Source organism: Dendrobium catenatum, unplaced genomic scaffold (assembly GCF_001605985.2).
Source record: "Dendrobium catenatum unplaced genomic scaffold, ASM160598v2 fragScaff_scaffold_1243, whole genome shotgun sequence".
Classification (NCBI taxonomy): domain Eukaryota; kingdom Viridiplantae; phylum Streptophyta; class Magnoliopsida; order Asparagales; family Orchidaceae; genus Dendrobium; species Dendrobium catenatum.
Window position 1 is genome coordinate 271,527 of NW_021319705.1, and position 21,038 is coordinate 292,564.

At 36.2% G+C, this 21,038-nt stretch overlaps 1 protein-coding gene across 1 annotated transcript in view; it reads right to left on the minus strand.

The window, feature by feature from the left end:
- The window catches only part of LOC110116401 (eIF-2-alpha kinase GCN2-like), a 74,866-nt gene that overhangs the window by 20,739 nt on the left and 33,089 nt on the right, over positions 1 to 21,038 (minus strand). The window contains exons 8-9 of the mRNA XM_028699326.1: positions 1,752 to 1,860; positions 1,505 to 1,641 (exon numbers count right to left, since the gene is read on the minus strand). Coding sequence (XP_028555159.1) covers positions 1,505 to 1,641; positions 1,752 to 1,860 — 246 coding nt within the window. The remainder of the gene's footprint in view (positions 1 to 1,504; positions 1,642 to 1,751; positions 1,861 to 21,038) is intronic.

A 21,038-nucleotide genomic window follows, 5' to 3' on the forward strand; every position in this document is an offset into this window, starting at 1 on the left:
GCCGATCAGCAGTGCCCCCCCTCCCCCTCGCTCGGCCAGCCACTCATAGTCATAATATTTATAACACTTTTATTTGAGTTAGTAATCTTTTATAACGATTGACCCTATATGCAGGAAAAATGTCATAATATACGGCATTATGCAGGAAAAATGTCATATTCTATTAGATGAAAGAGTGGGTGTATTATGCTTTATCTCTTCACGAATGGCATAGATGGAAAATGAAATTTGTAAGGGTGAACTTGGAGAGTTGATGTAGGCTCAGTTGAAAACTCGAACTATCATAAATATTATGTCTCTTATTGACAATGCATTTGATTGTGCGAATATTCACTCTCATACTCTTACTTATCTTTTAGTGATTCTTCACACACGTCATGTAATCCTTTTTTAGTTAATCTCTCAATTTTCAATTCGATATGATTTTATGACTTAATTCATCCTCTCCCCTGTTGGCGGTGCATCATCAATAATTGGGCCTATGCATAAATCTAGTCAACAATAAAAGTTGCCTCCATTGAAGCAACCAATTATAGTCACGGGTTGGTTTATTCATTGATGATTTTACCCGATTGACCCTGTTGACATTTTGAAGAACTTTGTTTTTACAACTAGAATTAATTCAAGTTTAATTCTCCAAACAAAATAACAAAATATTCCTTTTAAATTAACATTAACTGCCTATAGCTGCACTTTGTATGTTTATTAGATTAAGGAGGTATGCCATTAGTATATAAAAGCTATACAAGTAAATCCTTATTTTGAGTGTTGCACCAACAAAAATCCCTACTAACATTACCTCAAAAAATTAATGGCAAATCATCATATTACCACTAAAGATTACTTAGGCTGCCATAAACATGCTATAAACATGCTATCACCCATTGTCAGCTTTGTGTCAAACTTCAAGTTGACTCATGAGCATACCTCCTTCATTTGATAACACCAACAGTGGCTTTACAAGATAAACATCATCAAGCCAAATACACACATAATGACAATTTATCGACCCCTTGGTCTTTTAACATAAATTATTCAGATTGTCATCCTTCATCATATTCTGGTAAATCAGGTACTGAAAGTACTAATTGCGCATCAACCCAATGATCACATTTTTATCTCCACTTGCATATTCTGAGATCTAATCGATAAAAACTTTGCGATCATTAACATGCTAGTTTATATTTTTACTAGCCCAACCAAAGCAAACTCTGCCATTCACACAACCGTACAACACACTGTTGCCCCACCCAAAGCTTCCAATGAAAAAGCTCACCAAATGAAAGATACAACCTCATGCTCTTAGCATACACAACTATCTTTGTTCATAAAATCCAAAATATGAACCGAGCAAGTATAGTTTTATTTGATAAAAAAGGGGAAATATAAATACAATACAAATCTCCAATGAATCTTTTCCAATATGTATGGCCAACTTAGAATATTACATAAATAAACTTCAACTACCACTATTCAAGCAGAGTAGAAAATTTAATGCAGTTACCTGGAAGCAAAGGCCTCTGTAGTACTCTTCTGAAGGAGGCATAAGAACATCTATAGATATATTTTTCTCCATGTTCCATATTCTCAAGTATCTGACGAGGGTTGAAATCTCCTCAAGGGCCTTACGAGTGAATTTATCTTCAGAAGAGATTTCATATTATCATGAAATCCAGCAAGAAAGTTGTAAATATGATAATTACAACTGCTCATATTCTCCATTATGTTTAAGTAGAGATAGAAATAACTACCCGGAAAAAGGGCTCCTCTCAACCTCGCTAGAGCTTGATCAGCAGATCCACAAAACCTCAAATCTGCTGTTTGCAATCTATCAACAACAACTTCTGAAAGATGCAGATCCTGAATTATATGAACAGACCACAAATTTTTATTATGGTTGACACATTCAATAGTCCAAGGGGGCGTATATGTTGAACTAAAAAAACATATGCGCTAGTATTAATAGGCATATAATCACAAGTTAAAAATCAGAATTCTGTATCATCAAACAAATTACAAAAATAGAGATAAGTACTGTTAATTTGGTTTAAGGTGTGCTTATGCTTTATAATTTTTATTGCTTTTATTTTTTTTGTTCTTTTTTTCAGTTTTTGAAAAACAAAAGCATACATGTTTGTGTTTTCAAGTAATAACAATAACAAAACAAAATAAAATAAAAAATAAAAGATATTCCCAGCAGCGCTGTCTAATTTATAAATGATACCAATGTGGCTCCGAAAATTCGGCCCCGCCTCTGCCCGTTGTTTGCTTTTTTACTTCGGCGAGCGGAGTTTTAACGGAATTAAGTTATGGGTAAATTTTGGAAGGCAGATGGATTTGTGGATAAGACACTACCAGAGATTTGCCCTCATTATGCAGACTTTATGATCTGAGTTCTGGTTTCCCATAAGCGCAAGCCTCTATAGTTAATACCCCTCCCGATAAACGAGAGGGAACTTTCGATTAAGGCTAGTCGTCAATCAGGATATGTTGTATCCATATTATATATAATATATATTATATATATATATATATATTATATATATATATATATATATATATATTATATAGTATCAGGCATATAGTAGCAGCAATGGGCTTGGATTTGGGAATTTGAAAATTTTGATATTTAAATTAAAAATTTCACATCTTGCACTTAAAGCGGATGGTGGGGAAATGGATGATAGACCCGATCAAGATCCCATGGTTCCGTCATCCCGGGTCATCGTGGTCCCTGATCTACTTAGTCAGAGGAGGTAGTCGACCCAAGCCTGACAGAAGGATCCTTGTTGGCAGCCATAGGTTGCTTCATCCAAGGGAACCTTGTAGACCGGGGTTGAATGTTTGTCTAAGGAGACAAATTTAAATCCACCTTAACTAACAGAGGGCTTTGTGCCCTATCGATCATATCCTATTATTCATATCTTAAGGATTTGATGCCACTAAGGAGCGTATTGGCTGTGGCCATAACCGATATTTCGTGGTGTCATTTGGCGGCAAAACCACTCGGTTCAAATGTCCCCGGGTTATAACCGTTTATCCTGCGATGCCATTTGGCGGCAAAACCGCCGGTTAGAGGACAATTACCACGTCCTTATTGGTAGGAGATTATTTGAGAATGGATCCTAGTAATATTTTCGACTAGGTATTAGCTCTTTAAGAGCTGAAGTAAATTTTAATTTATCCACCTCAGCAAATTATTGCGGAGGGTGGATGGATTTTGCTTTAAGTACTTTATGGTTAGATTTCAATTTTAAATATTTGGAATTTTCATGATCTTTGAGATTTTGGATTTTTGGGCATTTAAGTGGCATTTGAAAATATTTGTGAACCCTTCCAGTTGAGATAAAGATTCAATACGGCCATCATCGGGGTGACTTCGAAGTCACTTGAAAATAATTGAATTTTGTGGAGTTTGATGGCATTTTGAAATATTTGAGATTAACCCATCCGGTTGAGATTTTCTGTCAACGCGGCCATCATCGGGGCATATAGGATCATTTGAAAATTTCATTGACTGGATCTTGTCAACTCTGTCCACTACTCGATAGAGGATCGGGTCTCTAGGCTTTATGATTTAATTAATGAATTTTTTTTGTTATAAGCCTTGAAGGTCTAATATGAATATATAAAATAAATATTTCAATCGACTTCGTGACTGCATATTTATCCAATGGTTCGAACCCTGTCAACTCTTGTTGATCCATATAGAAGGATCAGGTTCGAACTTAAATTCACTTATTGACCCGCACAGCATCCCTAGACGTCATGTATGTACCAATAATATGCTAGTCGGGGCCAATGCGGGTGTTTGGGGGCATTTTATAATTTACCTTGTCGACTCCTTTTTATCTATTTAGGAGGATCGGGTTTCGTAGGTTTTATGTCTTTGTTAGTGAATTATCATTGTTATAGGTCTTGAAGGCTTAATATGAATGTATTAAAACAAATATATCGATCGCCGCAACCATGTATTTGTTTGATAGTTCGAACCCTGTCGACTCCTATTGATCCGTATAAAAGGACCGGGTTCGAACTTGAATTCACTTATTGACCCGCGCAGCATCCCTAGACGTCACGTGTGTACTAATAGCATGCTCGTCAGGGCTCATGCGGGTTTTAAATTGCATATCCCTTTTAGTGTGCCTATGTGTATACAAACTGTAGTGCATGTGCGAGGGTACTTTTAAATATTTGATGAGTCATCTATGGCGGCTCGTAGGAGTTCATTTTGTCGTAGACTTTTTAGCATTTACTTGTGAATGGTATGGCGGATGCACGACCACTATTCATCGAGAAACCTAAAAGCCTTAATGATCTTATCCAACTCAATTTTCAGGATCTGACGAAATTGAGATTCATTCACTCCATAATAATTTGATATGGCTTTCTCTTCCCAGAACTCGTATAGGAATTAGTAGACAATCTCCTTGATTATGCCATCATAATCATTTTTTATTGTTGGCTTAAATAAGGGATCAATCGTTTCAACCTTGGATGAATACTTTGAATATGCGTAGGACATGTTGTCTTTGCCTGCCTGAGGATCAACATATTTAACTATCGTTGTAAGATTTATGTGTCAGATCCCTGTGCTTGTAGGAAATAGGCACATCTACTTACCATTGCTTGATTACAGACTGTCTAAGTATCTTAGACTCGTTGCAGGCTCCTTGTATCATTCTTTCAGATGGCATGTTAAATGTACAATAGGACTTTTACCACTGCCCACAGATGTCTGCATTTACCACTGCTCTCCTATACTCACATGCGGTGAACTTCTCACAGCACTGTGTAGGCACTTTACATTTCCTACACTTTCCCCACCATTATCAATGAGTAATTTGTCATTAGAACTACTTCAAGTTTGCCTGTGGACAACACATTGGGTGTGCAACGGATCTTTTACAATTACTCACAGGAGTTTGTCGTTAGTGTTCTTAAGTGGACGTAGAAAAGATTGATGCATCCTCTTACATGACTCTTGTATTGATTGTATCAATTTCAGCTTTGTTATTCACAAGGCAGTGTTGCACATTCATGATTACCCTTGTCAATTTCATTGCTTGCAAGCTCGGGTACATTTGAATGCTGGATATGAATGAGTTATGTTGAGTTCTACAAGTCTTCAACTATTATATGAGGATGATTCAAATCTTGTGATTAGTTTGCTTGGCAACTTATACATTCCGATTGGAGTGACAATTCCCAATTATTCATTCAAAATTTTGAATTTGTTAACCATGAAGATGTCACTGTATTCTTCATTCGCTCATCGTCTGCATGCTACCACCTTATCAAATTTTGTTTTTGAATTATAATTTATACCATTCAATTAGGTCCAAGTTCAACTTAGGTTTCATGCCCTATGAGTCCAAGCTTATGCTCTAACTCAAGTCCTATATGAGTTCAAGTTCAAGTGTAGTTCTTTATAATTTGTTTAAGTTTGAGTTCTCTTGCATTTAGTTCATTTGAACTTGAGTTCCCTTACATATGATTTAGTCAAGTTCAAATTCTGCTCAAAGGTTCACAAGTTCGAGTCCAAGTTCAAGTACGAGTTGCCTTTGTCCACATTTTGTTCCGGTTTTGAATTCAAGTAGCAAGCTCAAGTTCTATGTCCCTTGCGGTCCTTTAAGTTTTAATCAACTTCGAGCCTTAAATTATTTTGCTCGAATTTTAATTCAAGATTCATTTCAAACTCAAGTTTATTTGGATTCAAGGTTGAGTTCATTCAAGTCATTTGAGTCCAAATTAGGTCCAAGTGTAATCTTAAGTTCACCCGAAATTTTGGCAGCCTCCTGACATCTTCCCCGTTTAGGGGAAAACTACGGAAAACTAAATAGAGTAAATATGTGGGGAAATATATCTTAATTCATATATTTGTCCATTGAATATCTGAACTCTTATTTTCTCTCTCAATATAGTATAATGTATTCATTATGTTCTCCATTGATCTCTCAAAATTAAAACCAACATATTTTTTATAGAAAAGATTCATCTCTCCATCATTTGTCATGATTCAGTTTTCATGTCCAACTAATATCCCTTGTAAGTAATGGACAGGCATCATTTACATTAGTGCATATTCATTTCAGCCTCGAATAGATGGCAATTCAGATCTCTTTCCACCATATCATTTACCACTTTAATTGTAGGTGAACCCTTGAATTTACTTTTTTTCTTTTTTTCTTTTTTCCTTTTAATTTTTGAAAAATTTACTTCTATTCCTTCTCAATATACTTTCAAAGTCAAAAAAAAAAAAAATGTTGCAATGATTCAATTGATGTGTTCAGAGATTTTTAAAACAATTTCAAGATCATTGAATTTGAATTGTTTGAAAAGATTTCAAGAAAATAGTTGAAAAGAAAAGCAATCATCTTAAATTCGAAAAATGGACTTATAATCATCATTCCCCTATATATTAATCACCTATTCAGTTATACAAGGTGTATTTGAATTTGAAAACTGTTCACCTCATGCCCATTAGTTATACACAGTGTAATCTAATTTGAGAAATCTCATGCCCATATGTCTAGTTAGGGTTCCCCCACTTATAAGTTGTCACAGCTCAGTTTGGCCTATCCATGAACGATCAATCTAAAGTATAATAGATAAGGAAAATCTAAATCGGTTCCTTCTTACTAACACCCATTCTGAACCACTACTTTCACAATAGAGTGAGTAAAAAGAAATTTATTTAGAATCTCCTAACTTGCCAACATATCAAATTTCATAATTAATAATGGGAAGCATAAAATGTTCCTTAATGAACATCAAATATAATTGAAGTAAATACAGAGCTCTACTAAAACTTTTAAAATTTACTTACATACCCAAAAGTCTATATAGCTATCATTCAGATCTACTTTAAGATCTCTTTGTACACCAAAATATATTTACACCAAAAAGAACGGTTACCTACCTCCCGCCTATTGCCCTATGGGTTCCTTTCTCTTACTTGCAGTATAACCACTGCTGATGAACTAAGCTCCATGAAATACACAATCAATGTATAAAAATTAGTAATAATATTGTTAACAATTAAAAAATGCTTAACAACACTAACGTAGTTAAAACACATTAAAATGCCATATTGAGTATAAGAAGTGCCTAGCTGTATTATTCATCTTGTCAAAACTGTTCAACACTTTTAAACAAGTCATATGCTGGCTATAAATTTTTGCATCATTTCAACATTCCAATTCAAGGTTGCGTCCAGCTTCCCAACTTTTAGAATGGAAGTTATTCTCTCATTCAGGGTTTAGTCCAATTTCTCCAACTTCTAGAATTGAGAGTGTAGGCTTACCTCGTCGGGGCTTTCGCTTTTACTTGTGCGGGTCCATCCCCCATATATAACTTATTTCACTTTTCTTATAATCATCCTTTTTAGCTCTAATGACATATGCTTTAGTGACATAGCTGCGCTTTAGCTACCCCCTTTAGCAGGCCTTCAGTTGCCCTTTAGCTGCTCTTTGATTGCCCTTTGGCTTCCCTTTAATTATCATTTAGCTACGCTTTAGTTGTCCTTTAGCTATGCTTTAGCTGTCCTTTTATTTATTAATTAGTTTATAAATATTTATCATTTTATGTTTACGAAATATTTCACATTGATAAAGATTATTCTTTGCATAAACAATTTCATATATGTTCATCCATGTTCATACAAAATAAACTAGGGTAAACTGAAATAAATGCGGTCATAAACATAATATAGATAAAGTGCAATAATAGAACATTTACTAATTCTTACAGCCTCGATTGGGTATCTCACCTCGTCTTTCAGAACAGTGGGGTGATGATGCAGGACTGAATGATCAAGTTCAGCAAAGAGAGATTTCTTGCTAGAATTAATTAAAACACAACAATATAAACTTTGCAAAATAGCAAAAATGATAGGCTATTTGAGTTAGAGACTTGTGAAGTTACTTGAACGCTTGCATGTAATGGCTTGACAATGCAAAGGATAAGATAATTGAGACATGACTCATGTAAATCGACACAAACACAATATTCAAAAAAGGACAATGCAAGTGAGGTCCTTTCTCTCAAATTTAATTAGAGCTAAGAGTGGATAAAATAACAAACTTGCAACGATGTTACCAAAAAGGAAGGCTAACCAAGTATCTGGTTAAGAGGAGAATAATTAAGGAGAATGGTTTAGATACTTAGCTCAATAATAACATAGTTGAGCTCCTTGATAGCTATTTTCATATACTTGTTTCTCTTGCAAAAATGCTCTCATATTTCTATGGGATTCCTCCTTGATGTTGGCTGATATAGGAGAGAAAAGTAGTCACTTGGAGAAGAAATGAAGTGGAAGAGGGAAGGGGAAGGGGTCAGGGCGACATTAAGTGGAGCTTAGGGAATTGCTAGGGAATTAATGGCAGCACATGGGAAGAGGAGTGGGTAGGCTGGGGATTAAGAAAAAGTAATTAAGGGGTGTTTGACCAATTAATTACAAGCTTTGAATTGTAATTATTTGTGCATGGGTAAGTGAGGGAATTAATGTTTGGCTTTGGAAGGGGAAAAGTTGAAACTTAATGAGAGTTGCTTGAGAAGATGGAAAGGTGGTTTGGAAATCCCACAAATTAAATGAAAATCTTGGGAAGATGGAAAGATGGTTTGAAAATCTCACAAATTAAATGAAAATCTTGGGAAGATAGAAATGTGGTTTGAAAATCTCATAAATTAAATGAAAAATCCGAATTGATTTCCATATTAATTATGCTTGAGAATACCAAGGGTTCAAGTGCATTTAATGTTGGAATATTAAGGGTCACAAGAGAAGATGAAAGGGCATTTGCTGTTGGTAGTGAGGACAAATTTTGTGGACTATGGGGGCTGCCATTGGAGGTGGGAGACGCTCGGCTGGTGCAGGAGATGGGGGTTGGGCGTTAGACTAGATAAAAACCAAGAGTCCAGAGGGTATTGGGTGATGCTTTGCCTTCTCCAAGGACTTCTCACGCTCACACTCTCAATTATCCAAGAGAATAAGATCACACAAAATCAAAATTTTATAACATAAAATATCATAACATTACATGAGGGGGGAGCCATATATATAGGCTCAAACAAAGGGAATAACCTAAAGAAAACAATGCCCATGACACATCACATAAGTAGAGGGCAAAATAGGAAATAAATAAAAGATAACAATACCCTTCAATAACAACCACAACATAAACAACTAAAAGGGGCAAAACAGGGAACAAACTAATAACATAAATAAGTCTCATACAAACAAAAAAAACTAGAAATATAACGACTCAATCACGGCCGTAAATCGTCGGCCTCTCGTACGGTAGACTCTCCAGGTCTGATGTCCTCATTAGGCAAACTGGTTTACCAAAAGTATTTCGTTTATTTCTCCTTTTGTATACCACTTAAATTACACTCTTTTTCATTCAATCCAACTTCCTTCTTTTGCAATCTTTGGTACTTATGAGTGAGAGGAATGAAAAAAAACTGCACAATTCAACTGTTTTCCAGTTATTACAACAAATTATAGCTATCACATATCAATCACAGCAGTCTTTCAGCTATTTTCCTTCCCTAGTTCCAAATTCAAGCAACACAATACAGAATTTAGCTCCACCCAGCAGTCCTCCTTCAACCCTCAACTAATCCATGGCCTGCACAGAAGTTGCCTCTCACACGTGAATGGAAAGGGGAGAAATGAACAAAAAAGCTAAGGTTTCATGCTTCAGGAATTGTCTTAATACAATATTATGCACCAAGGCTCCACTAACAACCTTGTATCATTTCCAAGCCACATTATTTCCCACCTTCTTAATCAATCCAATCCATGCAACGTTAAGTGCAGTGGGTACAGTAAGAATAAAATAATAAAATAAAAATGCTGAAATAAAATTATAGCATTTCTTTAAAATATGATTAATAGGATTTCTTATTTATTATTATTATATTTTTTTTCCAATTAATTGTAACCGAAATAATAATCAGTTATTCATATGATATATGAAATATCAAAAACTAAAAGTGTATGCTTACATTTATTTTGAGTATTTCGGGGATTACAAATCACCCATCCTTATTTAAATTTTATCCTCGAAATTTATTATCTTAAGGACCTATGTTGCACCGATACGGATACAGCGACACGGATACGACGCGATACGGATACGGGACACGTCAATTCTTAAAAATACAGGATACGGGTACGGCGCGGACACGGCATCATAATTTATAAATCATATATAAAAATTAAGAAAGCAATCAAAGCATAATATTTGAAATTACAAAAAAAAAATGACAACAACATCATTTGTAGCCTTGTAGCTTATAATATCAAAATATAAGTAAGCATTAAATGTCTAGTATAACAACAAAAGCATCAACATAAATTGTCTAGCACATAAAATTTTAACTATTCAATATAAGGAATGATATGATTAGCTTCTTCAGTGGTTTGTCTTTGAACTTCTATATCATCTTCAATAAATATCATAGCTTTTAATTCAGGCTCATCAAGTGAAAGATTAGTAATTTCTAATATTCTCATATCATCAAGAGACTCAAATCCATCTCATAAATGAGAGAACTTTGCTCGCATCCGCGGAAGTAAATACAACGCATCTTTTTTTTTATTTCTTTTTGTTTTTCAACGGACACGTGTATCGGATACGCGTGTCCTTTTGAAATTAAATAGTATTTTAACTGGATACGTCTTTGGTGTATCCGACACGTATCGGTGGAGTATCGGAGGCGTATCTGTGTATCGGTGTATCGGATACAGCACGCCTTCATAAATAGGTGTATCGGTGCAACATAGTTAAGGACCATCAAACAACTGAGGAAACTTCAATCTAATATCTTTTTCTTTCTCCCAAGTTGCCTCTTTATCTGGTCTGTATTTCTATTTTACTTTGACATAAGGAATTTGACAGTTTTTAAGCTGTTTAGTATAAAAAATTATTAGTCTTTTTGGTTCTTCAGTGTACATCAGATTTTTTTTATAGATCAATTTCATCATGTGAAATTCTCTGATGGGCATCTGTAACCCATTTCCAATTCTTTAAGTAATTTCAAAGGGTCTTATATATCTAGGATTCAATTTGTCTCCCTGACCAAATCTAGTTGTACCTTTTATAGGCTTAACCTTCAAGAATACAAAGTCACCTATTTCAAACTCTACTGCTATGTGCTTGGGGTCATAATACTTTCGCTGGCAATTCTGGGCAACTTTTAATCTGTCTCTGATTAATCTGATTTTCTCTGTTGCTTTATCAACTCTGGACCCATTAGTTGTCTTTCTCCTACCTCAACCCAAGTTAAGAGAGTTCTACATTTTCTACCATAAAGTGCTTTATATGGTGCAGTTTGTATACTTGCTTCATAGCTATTGTTGTAAGCAAATTCGATCAATGGTATGTGATCCTCCCAAATACCTCTAAAATTTAAAACACATAATCTTACAAGGTCTTCCAGTACATGAATAGTTCTTTCAGATTGACCATCAGTCTGAGGAAGAAAAACTATATTGAAGTGCAGATTTATATCCAAGTTTTCATGAGTGCTTTTCTATAGCCTAGAAGTAAATTTATCATCTCTATTAGAGACAGTAACTTTTGAAATATCATGCAATTTGATAATTTCTTTCACATACAGGTGTGCCAGTTTGTCTACCGAATCAGTTTGCTTGATAGACAAAAAGTAAGCCGATTTTGTTAGTATATCAATAATCACACAAATATTGTCATGACCCAATTTAGATCCATTGCATTTTTTCCCACTTCCACTCAGGGACAGGTAGTGATTGCAGTAATCCACTAGGTCGCTAATGTTCAGCTTTCATCATTTAACATGCTTCACATCTAGCTACGTATTCAATGTCTCTCTTCATACCTGGCCACAAGAATTTTACTTTTAAGTCTTTATACATCTTAGTACTGCCTGGATGAATTGTGTATCCAGCATGATGAGCTTCTTGAAAAATTTTCATTAAATCCAGATCACTGGGTACCCACAACTATATTTTATGTCTAATAATACAACATCCACATAAAGATCTGGCATTTTTCCTGGTTGGGCTTGCTCCAACAATTTAGAATATTCATTACTGAGTTTTTGATACTATCACTTAGAGTAGGTTGTATTGTTATCTGGTGTAAATATTCCACATTCTTAAAACCTCTAATTTCCAATTGAACCTTTTTCATTTCTTTAATCAGTTGAACCTCTAGAGTAACCATCTAGTTCATCATTTCTGTAGATTTGCGACTCAGAGCGTCAGCCACAATATTGACTTTTCCCGGACTATATTGAATATCCAAATTATAGTCTTTAATGAGCTCTAACCATCTTTTCTATCTAAAATTGAGTTTCCTGTGAAAATATATACTAAGCTCTGATAATCATTAAAAATTTCACATCTTGTCCTATAGAGATAATGCCTCCAAATCATCAAAGCAAATACTACTGCAGCTAGCTCTAAATCATAAGTGGAATAATTACTTTCATGGGGCTTCAACTATCTTGATGCATATGTTGAAAATTTTAATCCATATCTTGATGCATATGTTTAACTAATCAATCCATCCCCAAGATGATGTCAAACCTTTTAATAGACACTATAATCAATTCTATTGAAAATTTGTGACCCTAAATATCCAAATTCATAAGACACATCCTATTGGCAGACAAACTATCTCCCGTTAGCATCATAACACAAGGTAGGTATAAAATATACAATCTCAATAGATAAATCAAAACAGAATTCTTCAGAAATAAATGAATGGGATACACCAAAATAAAAAAGAACTCTGTCAAACTTGTTAGAAATCAAAAGTATACATGTAACCACTTTCTCTGAATTCTTAGCCTCCTGGGGTGTAAGGGCAAATACTCTAGCTTTCACAGGTTGATTGCTTTTAAGATATGATGCTTTTCCTTTTAACTAAACTGGTGGTTTTTCTTGTACTGCTGGTCTTCCTTGGAAATGAGTTTTTTCTGTTTGATTGCCTCTATCTAGATATCTCTTATGTGGTACCTGTTCCTGAGATCCTTATGGCCTGATATTAATTCTTTTCTCTTAAGGGCAATCCATCTTGCGATGACCTATCTCACCACATTTAAAACATCTTCCTGATCCCACCAAACATTGACCATAATGCCGCTTTCCATACTGCTCACATAAAGGTTTTCAAGCTGACTCTACTTTTGTTTATTATCAAACTTTGGCTTCTTATTTCTGAATCGATCATCCTTTTGAAATATTTTACATTTTCCTGGTTGTTGCTGCTCCCAATTATACTTGGAGAAATTCATCTTATTTTCAATCCTTCTGACGCTCTCCACTAAGACTGAGAAGTCACTAATATTAAAAGGTGCCAATGCTAGTTGTAGTTGATTTCTGAGTCTAAAAAATCTATGACACTTCTCCTGGATGCTGACATAACGATGTGTGTAGGAAGACAAAGAAGTGAACTCAGCTTCGTATTGCATAACTATCTTGGAACCTTGAGTCAAATTAAAGAATTTGTCTTACAGAGCTAATCTGGCTAAAAGATGTATAAACCAATCTCTGAACACCTTCACGAAATATTCCCACTATATATTAGGAAAAGGCATCTATCCAAATTTTTCTCTATGCTATGCTTGCCACAATCTTTATGCTTCTCCTTCCAACAAAAAGGTGGCCAATGGCACTTTTCTATTTACAGGACAGATCATGTCATCTAAAATCTTTGCAATCTTTATCAACCAGTCTTCAATTATAGTTGGATCACTTGCACCCTTAAATGCTGGTGGTTTACAAGTTTGAAATAATTTTAAATATCGATCAACTTCACTATCACTTTCAGATCTGGATCCACCGCTAGTAAAAGATTTCTCTATAGATGTAACTTTATCTACCACTTATGATATCAAATGCACAATATCTTGAAGTTCTTTAGACTTATTTCCCTCATTCATTCCTGTTTTTGTATCCGGCCTGGATGACTGACCAGTCATTCTTTTTGGCAACTCTTCGGACATAACTATCTGTATGCATATAGATAATTCATATAATAAATGCACTCATGGTAAGAAACATGATCATTCAAAGTATTAAATAAGCAGGAATGCATGATACTATTGTACTAAAATGTGTGCTTCGAAAATTTAACCTCGGCCACAGCCCGCCGTTGATTTTTTTTTCGCTGGAGTTTTAACAGAATTAAGTTCCAGGGTAAATTTTGGGAAGGAAGATGGGTTTGTAGATAAGACACTACCTAGAGATTTCGCCCTCATTTTGTGAGGACTTTATGAACTGAGTTCTGGTTTCCTATAGGCGCAAGCCCCTATAGTTAATTACCCCTCCCGATGACGAGAGAGAACTTTCGATTAAGGCTAGTCATCAATCAGATACGTAGAGATACGTGTTATCTGGGATATAATAGCAGCATTGGGCATATAAATGTGAAAATTGAAAGGATTTGATATTTAAAATAGGAAAATTTCACCATCTTTCACTTAAAGCGGATGGTGGGGGAATGGATGATAGACCTGATCAAGATCCCATGGTTCCGTCGGCTCGAGCCATCGTGGTCCCTGGTCTACATAGTCAGAGGAGGTAGTTGACCCAACCTGATAGAAGGATCCTTATCGGCAGCCATGGGTTGCTTCGTCCAAGGAGATCTTGTAGACCTGGGATGAATGCTTGTCTAAGGGGTCAAATTTAAATCCACCTTAGCTAACAGAGGGCTTTGTGCCCTATCAATCATATCATATTGATTCATATCTCAAGGATTTGACGCCAGAAAGGAAGGTATTGGCTCTGACCATAACCGGTATTTCGTGATGCCATTTTGAGGCAAACCAACTCGATTTAGAGGGCCTCGGGTCATAACCATATATCGTGCGGTGCCATTTAACGGCAAAATCTCTAGTCAGAGGATACGTACCACGTCCTTGCTAGTAGGAGATTTGTTTGAGAATGGATCCTAGTGATATTTATTACTAGGCATTTAGCTCTATGTTAGATGAAGTTATTTTTTAATTTGTCCCCTTTGGCAAACTGTTGCGGATTGTGGATGAATTTTACTTTAAGTGTTTGATGGTTTGATTTTAATTTTAAAACATATGGGATTTTTGGATTTTTATGGGAATTTGGACATTTTGGAGGCATTTGACAATATTTGTGAACCGCTTCGGTTGATATAAGCGTTTAACATGGACATCATCGGGGGTTTTGAAGTCAAGCAAGTTGTATCACAAGTTCATTTATTCGTCGATGTTTGTTTGATGCGCTGAAGGCTTTAAGTACTGCGGAAAACTTCATGCTATCCTTCCTTGCGTACATGCCTTTTCAGAATATACTTTCATTCAACTATCCATCATCCATTAATGCTTAATTGAGTAATTAAGATTGTCATCTCTCATTTGATTACCGCTCGTAGATGAACCATGTTGAATTTGACAAATCCTTTGATATCATAAGAAGATGATTTAAGTCATGTGTGATAAGTTTGCACAGTGACATTTGCCTCCCAATTGAAGTAATAATCTCTTAATATTAATTGGAAGTCTTGAATAGTAAATTACAAGCATGCCATTACATTCTTCAGCTGATCATTGCTTGCATGATTAAAGCTATTATTTCACCAAATTAGACATTGAATTTCATTCCATTTTAGACATTGAATTTCATTCCATTTTTTCCATTTAATTTTCAAGTTCTAGTTCAATTTACTGTTTCTTGTTCCATGTCAAATTCAATGTGCAAGTTTGATCCAAGTCCAAGTTCAAATCGAGTTCTTTGTAGTCCAACTCAAGTATTTGCTTGAGTTCAAGTGTTCAATTCATGTACTTGTTCATTTTGCAAGTTCAAGTCATGTCCACTTGATGTATAAATAGTGTTCAAATTTGAGTCCAAGCCCTCGTAAACTTTGGCCCTCATTCAAGTTCATTTTAAATTCTTTTAGTTCAAATTCTATTTAGTCCAAGTATTGCTCATCAAGTCAATTCAGGCTTATATTATCTTTCAAGTTCACTTAAAGTTTAAGTTTATTTAGGTCCCATTTGTTCAATCAAGTTCAAGTATGACCTCGTGTTCATCCGAAATTTCAGTAGCCTCCCGACGTCTCCCCCGTATAGGGGAAACTATGAGAAACTGGGCCTTCCCACCACGCACAATAAAGGCATGTATGGTAGGTGTTTTTAGACACCGCGGTCGTGATCTTCATTCCTGCCACACACAATAAAGGCATGTATGGAGTCTTCGAGAGTACCTGTTTAAAAAGACAGTTTGCTTTCCCCTCGCTCGAGGGTACTTATGAGTAACCCTGCCTCATCATAGGCATCGCACCGGGTTCCCATCCCACCACGCATAATAAAGGCGTGTATAGATAGTTTTACGGTGCGCCACGAACTCCAAAATGGGACTTTTAGGCGATTACCCGCCTCGTCATAGGCGTCACACTAGGGTCTCATCCCACCACGCGCAGTAAAGGTATGTATAGGTCATTTTTCGGTGCGTCGCAAACTTCGAGGGCAAGAATCTAAGTTTTGGAAAATTCATACCTTCGCAAATTGTGACGTCAATGTGGAGGGCTCAAAGACCGAAGCAAGGGAAGAACAATCCCTCTCTTTCTTTCTCTCTCACATATGTATACATAATAATAATAATAAGAATAATAATATTATTTTCTAGTGGTGGAGTTGAACAAGAATTCGGGTAAGGGGAATTGGAGCTGCTGTGGGTTGCAGAGGCGAGGTTGGAGCTTCACGGTAGGAGCGACAGGTTATAGTGGGGAGGATGATTCGGAGAAGTGAAGGGAATCAAGAGTTGCGGCTTGCGAATATAAGAAGAGCTTCCCGAGAGTGAAGCCTTCATTCATGTTTTAAAGGCGAAGGAGGAGGCGGGATCAAGGCGAGATGCAGGTTTTGCGGCTATTTTGGTGCGAGCGGCGCCGAATTCAACGAGATTTAAGCAGGATTTTGGCATGGTTCATGGATCCGCCGGGTGCAAGGTATGTATGCAATATTTTTTTTGTTTCTTTGTACAAAGGTCAACATAAAATGAATACACAGATCCCTTAAAACTTAATTCAACCTATAACTCCATATACATCATATTCATTATATCTCATCCTACTTCCTCTTATAAATCTAATTATGCTTCCATTTTATCTTGATTTAGCTCTGATACCAATTTCTGTCACACCACAGTTTGGATACCCCATAACGATTAATCTGGAGTATAACAAAGAAAGAAAATCTAAACTAGTTTCTTATTACTAACACCCATTCTAAGCCAGTACTTACAGAATAGAGAGAGTAAAAAGAAATCTATTTAGACTCTTTAAACATGCCAACCTATCAAATTCCATAATTAATAATGGGAAGCATATAATGTCTCTTAATTAACATCAAATATAATTGAAGTACATACAGAGCTCTACTAAAACTTTTAAAATTTACTTACAAACTCAAAAGTTTATACATTTATCATTCAGATCTCCTTTATGATCTCTTTATAAGCAAAAACATATATACACAAAAAGAAACGGTCACCTCCCTCCCACTTATTGCCCCACGGGCTCCTTTCCCTTACATGCAGTACAACCACTGCTGATGCGCTAAGCTCAATAAAATATCCTAATCTCTTTCTTCTCTCTGTAAGTTTCGACGTCATCTGTATCTTTCTTCTCAAAGAAACACAACTTTAGGTGTCTTTGTTTGAGTCATTTTGTTTGTGTTTTGAGTCGTCTTGTAAGTGTCATTTGAGTCATTTGTAAGCGTCCAAATTGTAAGTGTCGTTTGTATGAGTTTTTGTAAGTCTTCATGTTATAATATTAAAAGTTGGTTTTATCCAATAGTCTTCTTTTAGTGTCTTTTCTTTTATGTAGGAAAGCTTTTCTTTTGCTTGGCAAAAAATATAGGGTCCCCTATATTTTTTGCCTGCATCAGGTAAGCTCATAAGTTGGATTCATTATTGGAGTGGTCTTGTCCCTTCTCCTCCCCTTTTCTTCTTTAAAATTTATCCTTGTCTCATGAGATTCCGTGGCTATTTTTTGGGCTTCCTGTGCTGGTTGTTTTCAGTGCCTTGGCTCCTTGGTTTCCCCGTTGGCTGCTGTTTTCCGTGCTGGGTGGGCTTTCTGTGTCTTTTGGCGCCTCAGTTCTGTGCGGGCCTCTTTGGTTCCGTGGCTGCCTCTTCGGTCCCTGGCTGGGCTGTTTCCCGTGAAATGACGGGGGATTTCCATGGTTTGTGCTGCTTGGATTCATGTGGGAATTCAAAAAATATGGCTGTTTGGTTTCTCCTCTCTTGCCTATAAATAAGAGATGTTTTGAGAAGGAATGGAGTTGATTATTGAAAGCAAATTTTCTATAAACCTGCGGGTTCTTGGAAAAGCTTGCGAGCTTGTTCCATTCTTCTTCTCATCTCCTCTAGGAAAGACTTGCAAGTACTTTCCACCCTTCGTCTTGGCTTCTAACCTCTTTCGTCTCTCTGCAAGTTCCACTCAATCTATATCCTTCTTCTTGAGCTTTGGTGATGTTTGTTGGTTGATTGGGAGCATTTGCTGGACGAGACAATTGGACTATCTTGCAGTGGTGGACCATTGGTTTGCTAGCCCTAAAGCACTTATTTTACTTAACCTACATTTCGATGCATGTGAGGAACCCGCTCTGACTGTTGTCTGATGATAGCGTTGTTTTTGTTTTCTTGATTTCTCTTAAATCTCTTCTAGTTTTCTTCGTCAGATTTTGGATGTTATAAATGATTGCTATTATTTGAATCAAGTTTGGTTTAGTTCTGCCCATTGTTCTCTTTGTTTTTGACTTTTCTAACTAGTGTGCTTACATCACATCATCTTCCAGAATAGAGGGATAAATTGATTAACCTAAAGTGTTCCGATTCTTTCTCCTTTTTCTATACCACTTCAATTACACTTTTCTTCATTCAATCCAACTTCCTTCTTTTGCTCTCTTTGGTATTTATGACTGAGAGGAAAGAAAGAAAACAACACCATTAAACTGTTTTCCAGTTTTTACAGTAAGCTATAGCCTTCACATATCAATCAAAGCAGTCCTTCAGCTATTTTCCTTCCCTACTTCCAAATTGAAGCAATACATTGCAGAATTTAGCTCCACCCATCAGTCTGGCTCCTTTAACCCTCAGCTAATCCACGGCCTTCATAGCAAATGCCTCTCACACGTGAATGCGGAGGGGAGAAATGAACAAAAGGGCTGAGGTTTCATGCTTCAGGAATTGCCTTAATACAATATTATGCACAAAAGCTCCACTAACAGCTTCCTATCATATCCTAGCCACATAATTTCTCACCTTCTTAATCAATCCAATGCATGCAAAGTTAAGTGTTGTGGGTTTAGTAAGAATAAAATAATGAAATAGAAATGCTGAAATAAAATTATAGCATTTCTTTAAAATATGATTAATAGGATTTCTTATTTATTATTATTATATTTTTTTCCAATTAACTATAACCGAGATAATAATCAATTATTCAAATAATAAATGAAATATTCAAAACTAAAAGTGTATGCTTATATTTATTTTTAGGGGTGTCAATTTTTGACACGACACGAAACACGACCCGAACCCGACCCGGAAAAATCCGGGTTCGGGTCAACCCAAACCCGAAACGGGTCGGGTTCGGGTTGAAGAAATCAACCCGTTTTAAAAATCGGGTCAGGTTCGGGTTGACACGGAAACACGAAATTGACCCGAAAGTGACACGAAAATTCAGATTTGACCCGAAAATCCGAGGTTGACCCATTTTGACCCGATTTTGACCCGAAAAACGAAGATTGACCCGATTTTTGACCCGAAAACTAGCAATTTTGGGTCAATTCCGGGTCATTCGTGTCGGGTCGGGTTGACCCGGACCCGAATCGGGTCGGGTTCGGGTCCGGAAACCTGACCCGTTTTTAAAAACGGGTCGGGTTCGGGTTGACCCGAACAGTACCGGGTCAGTTCCAGGTTCGACCCGAACCCGACCCGTTGACCCGAATTGACACCCCTATTTATTTTGAGCATTTTGGGGATTACAAAAATCCTCATTTTGTCATGTTTCAAAAGTTGGGAACAACCAAGCATTTGATAAGGAACTCATTGTGATCGTTATTTGTCCTCCAGCTTCCTCTTAATTGACTAGGAAGAAGGTGACTGAAACTCCACCAATCCTAGCCCTCAAGGTGTTTATGTTTTCTTGGCTTTCTATTCCTCAAGTTTAAAAGTTGGAGCCTGGATTAATATATAAGAAAGTGCAATTTCTACTGCAGCATGTTTTACCTAGTTAGTCGTTACCCTACCTCTTTCATTCCCAACACCCACGATGTCCAGGTTTGCGATTCCAAGAGAGGCCTCCATCAGATAGTAAGAAAAAAAAAAAAAAAATTAAGATAACTGTTGAGAGAATAAGGTTACCACATTCAGAGCACACCTTGATCAATTTGAGCCGGAAGATCGTTCTTCCCATTTTGCTACGAGTCCTTTTTATTCACTCTCAGAAGACGATGAAAAGGAGAATCCTAGAAGTATTGTTACTTGATTCCTTCATCAGTACATGAGAGAGCAAGATTTACCTCAATTGATAGCTAGAAGTTTGAAATTTGAGGCAAAAAATATCATTTGAAATGCAGCCAAGACATTGGACATAAAGAAAGAACTTTTGGGACAAATTTAAGTCAATGATTGCTCATAATCCTAAGGGATCTCCTTCCTGAAAATGTACCAACTCATACGTCAAAGTGCTAGTTGGTAGTGTAGAAGAAGAGCAGGAATTCAAGCTAATGGTAATGTTAGCCCGAGTGGATGAATGTGATCTTACTCTTCGACCTAGGGAGGTCATATCTGACAATAATAGTTGCTTTTTAAAAGTTGAAAGTTCGGCGGTTGAGAAACCCAATAGTTCTCAAGTGAAGTTGGTTAGTAAATCAAGGAATATTAGATAGCTTATCTCCACTATTGGTGTTGATTGATTTTATCAGTGACATTCCATTAAGAATGTGGGACATATGGGACCTACCCAAAATAAAGTTTTTTTTTTTAAATATCTCGGGTTACCAATAAT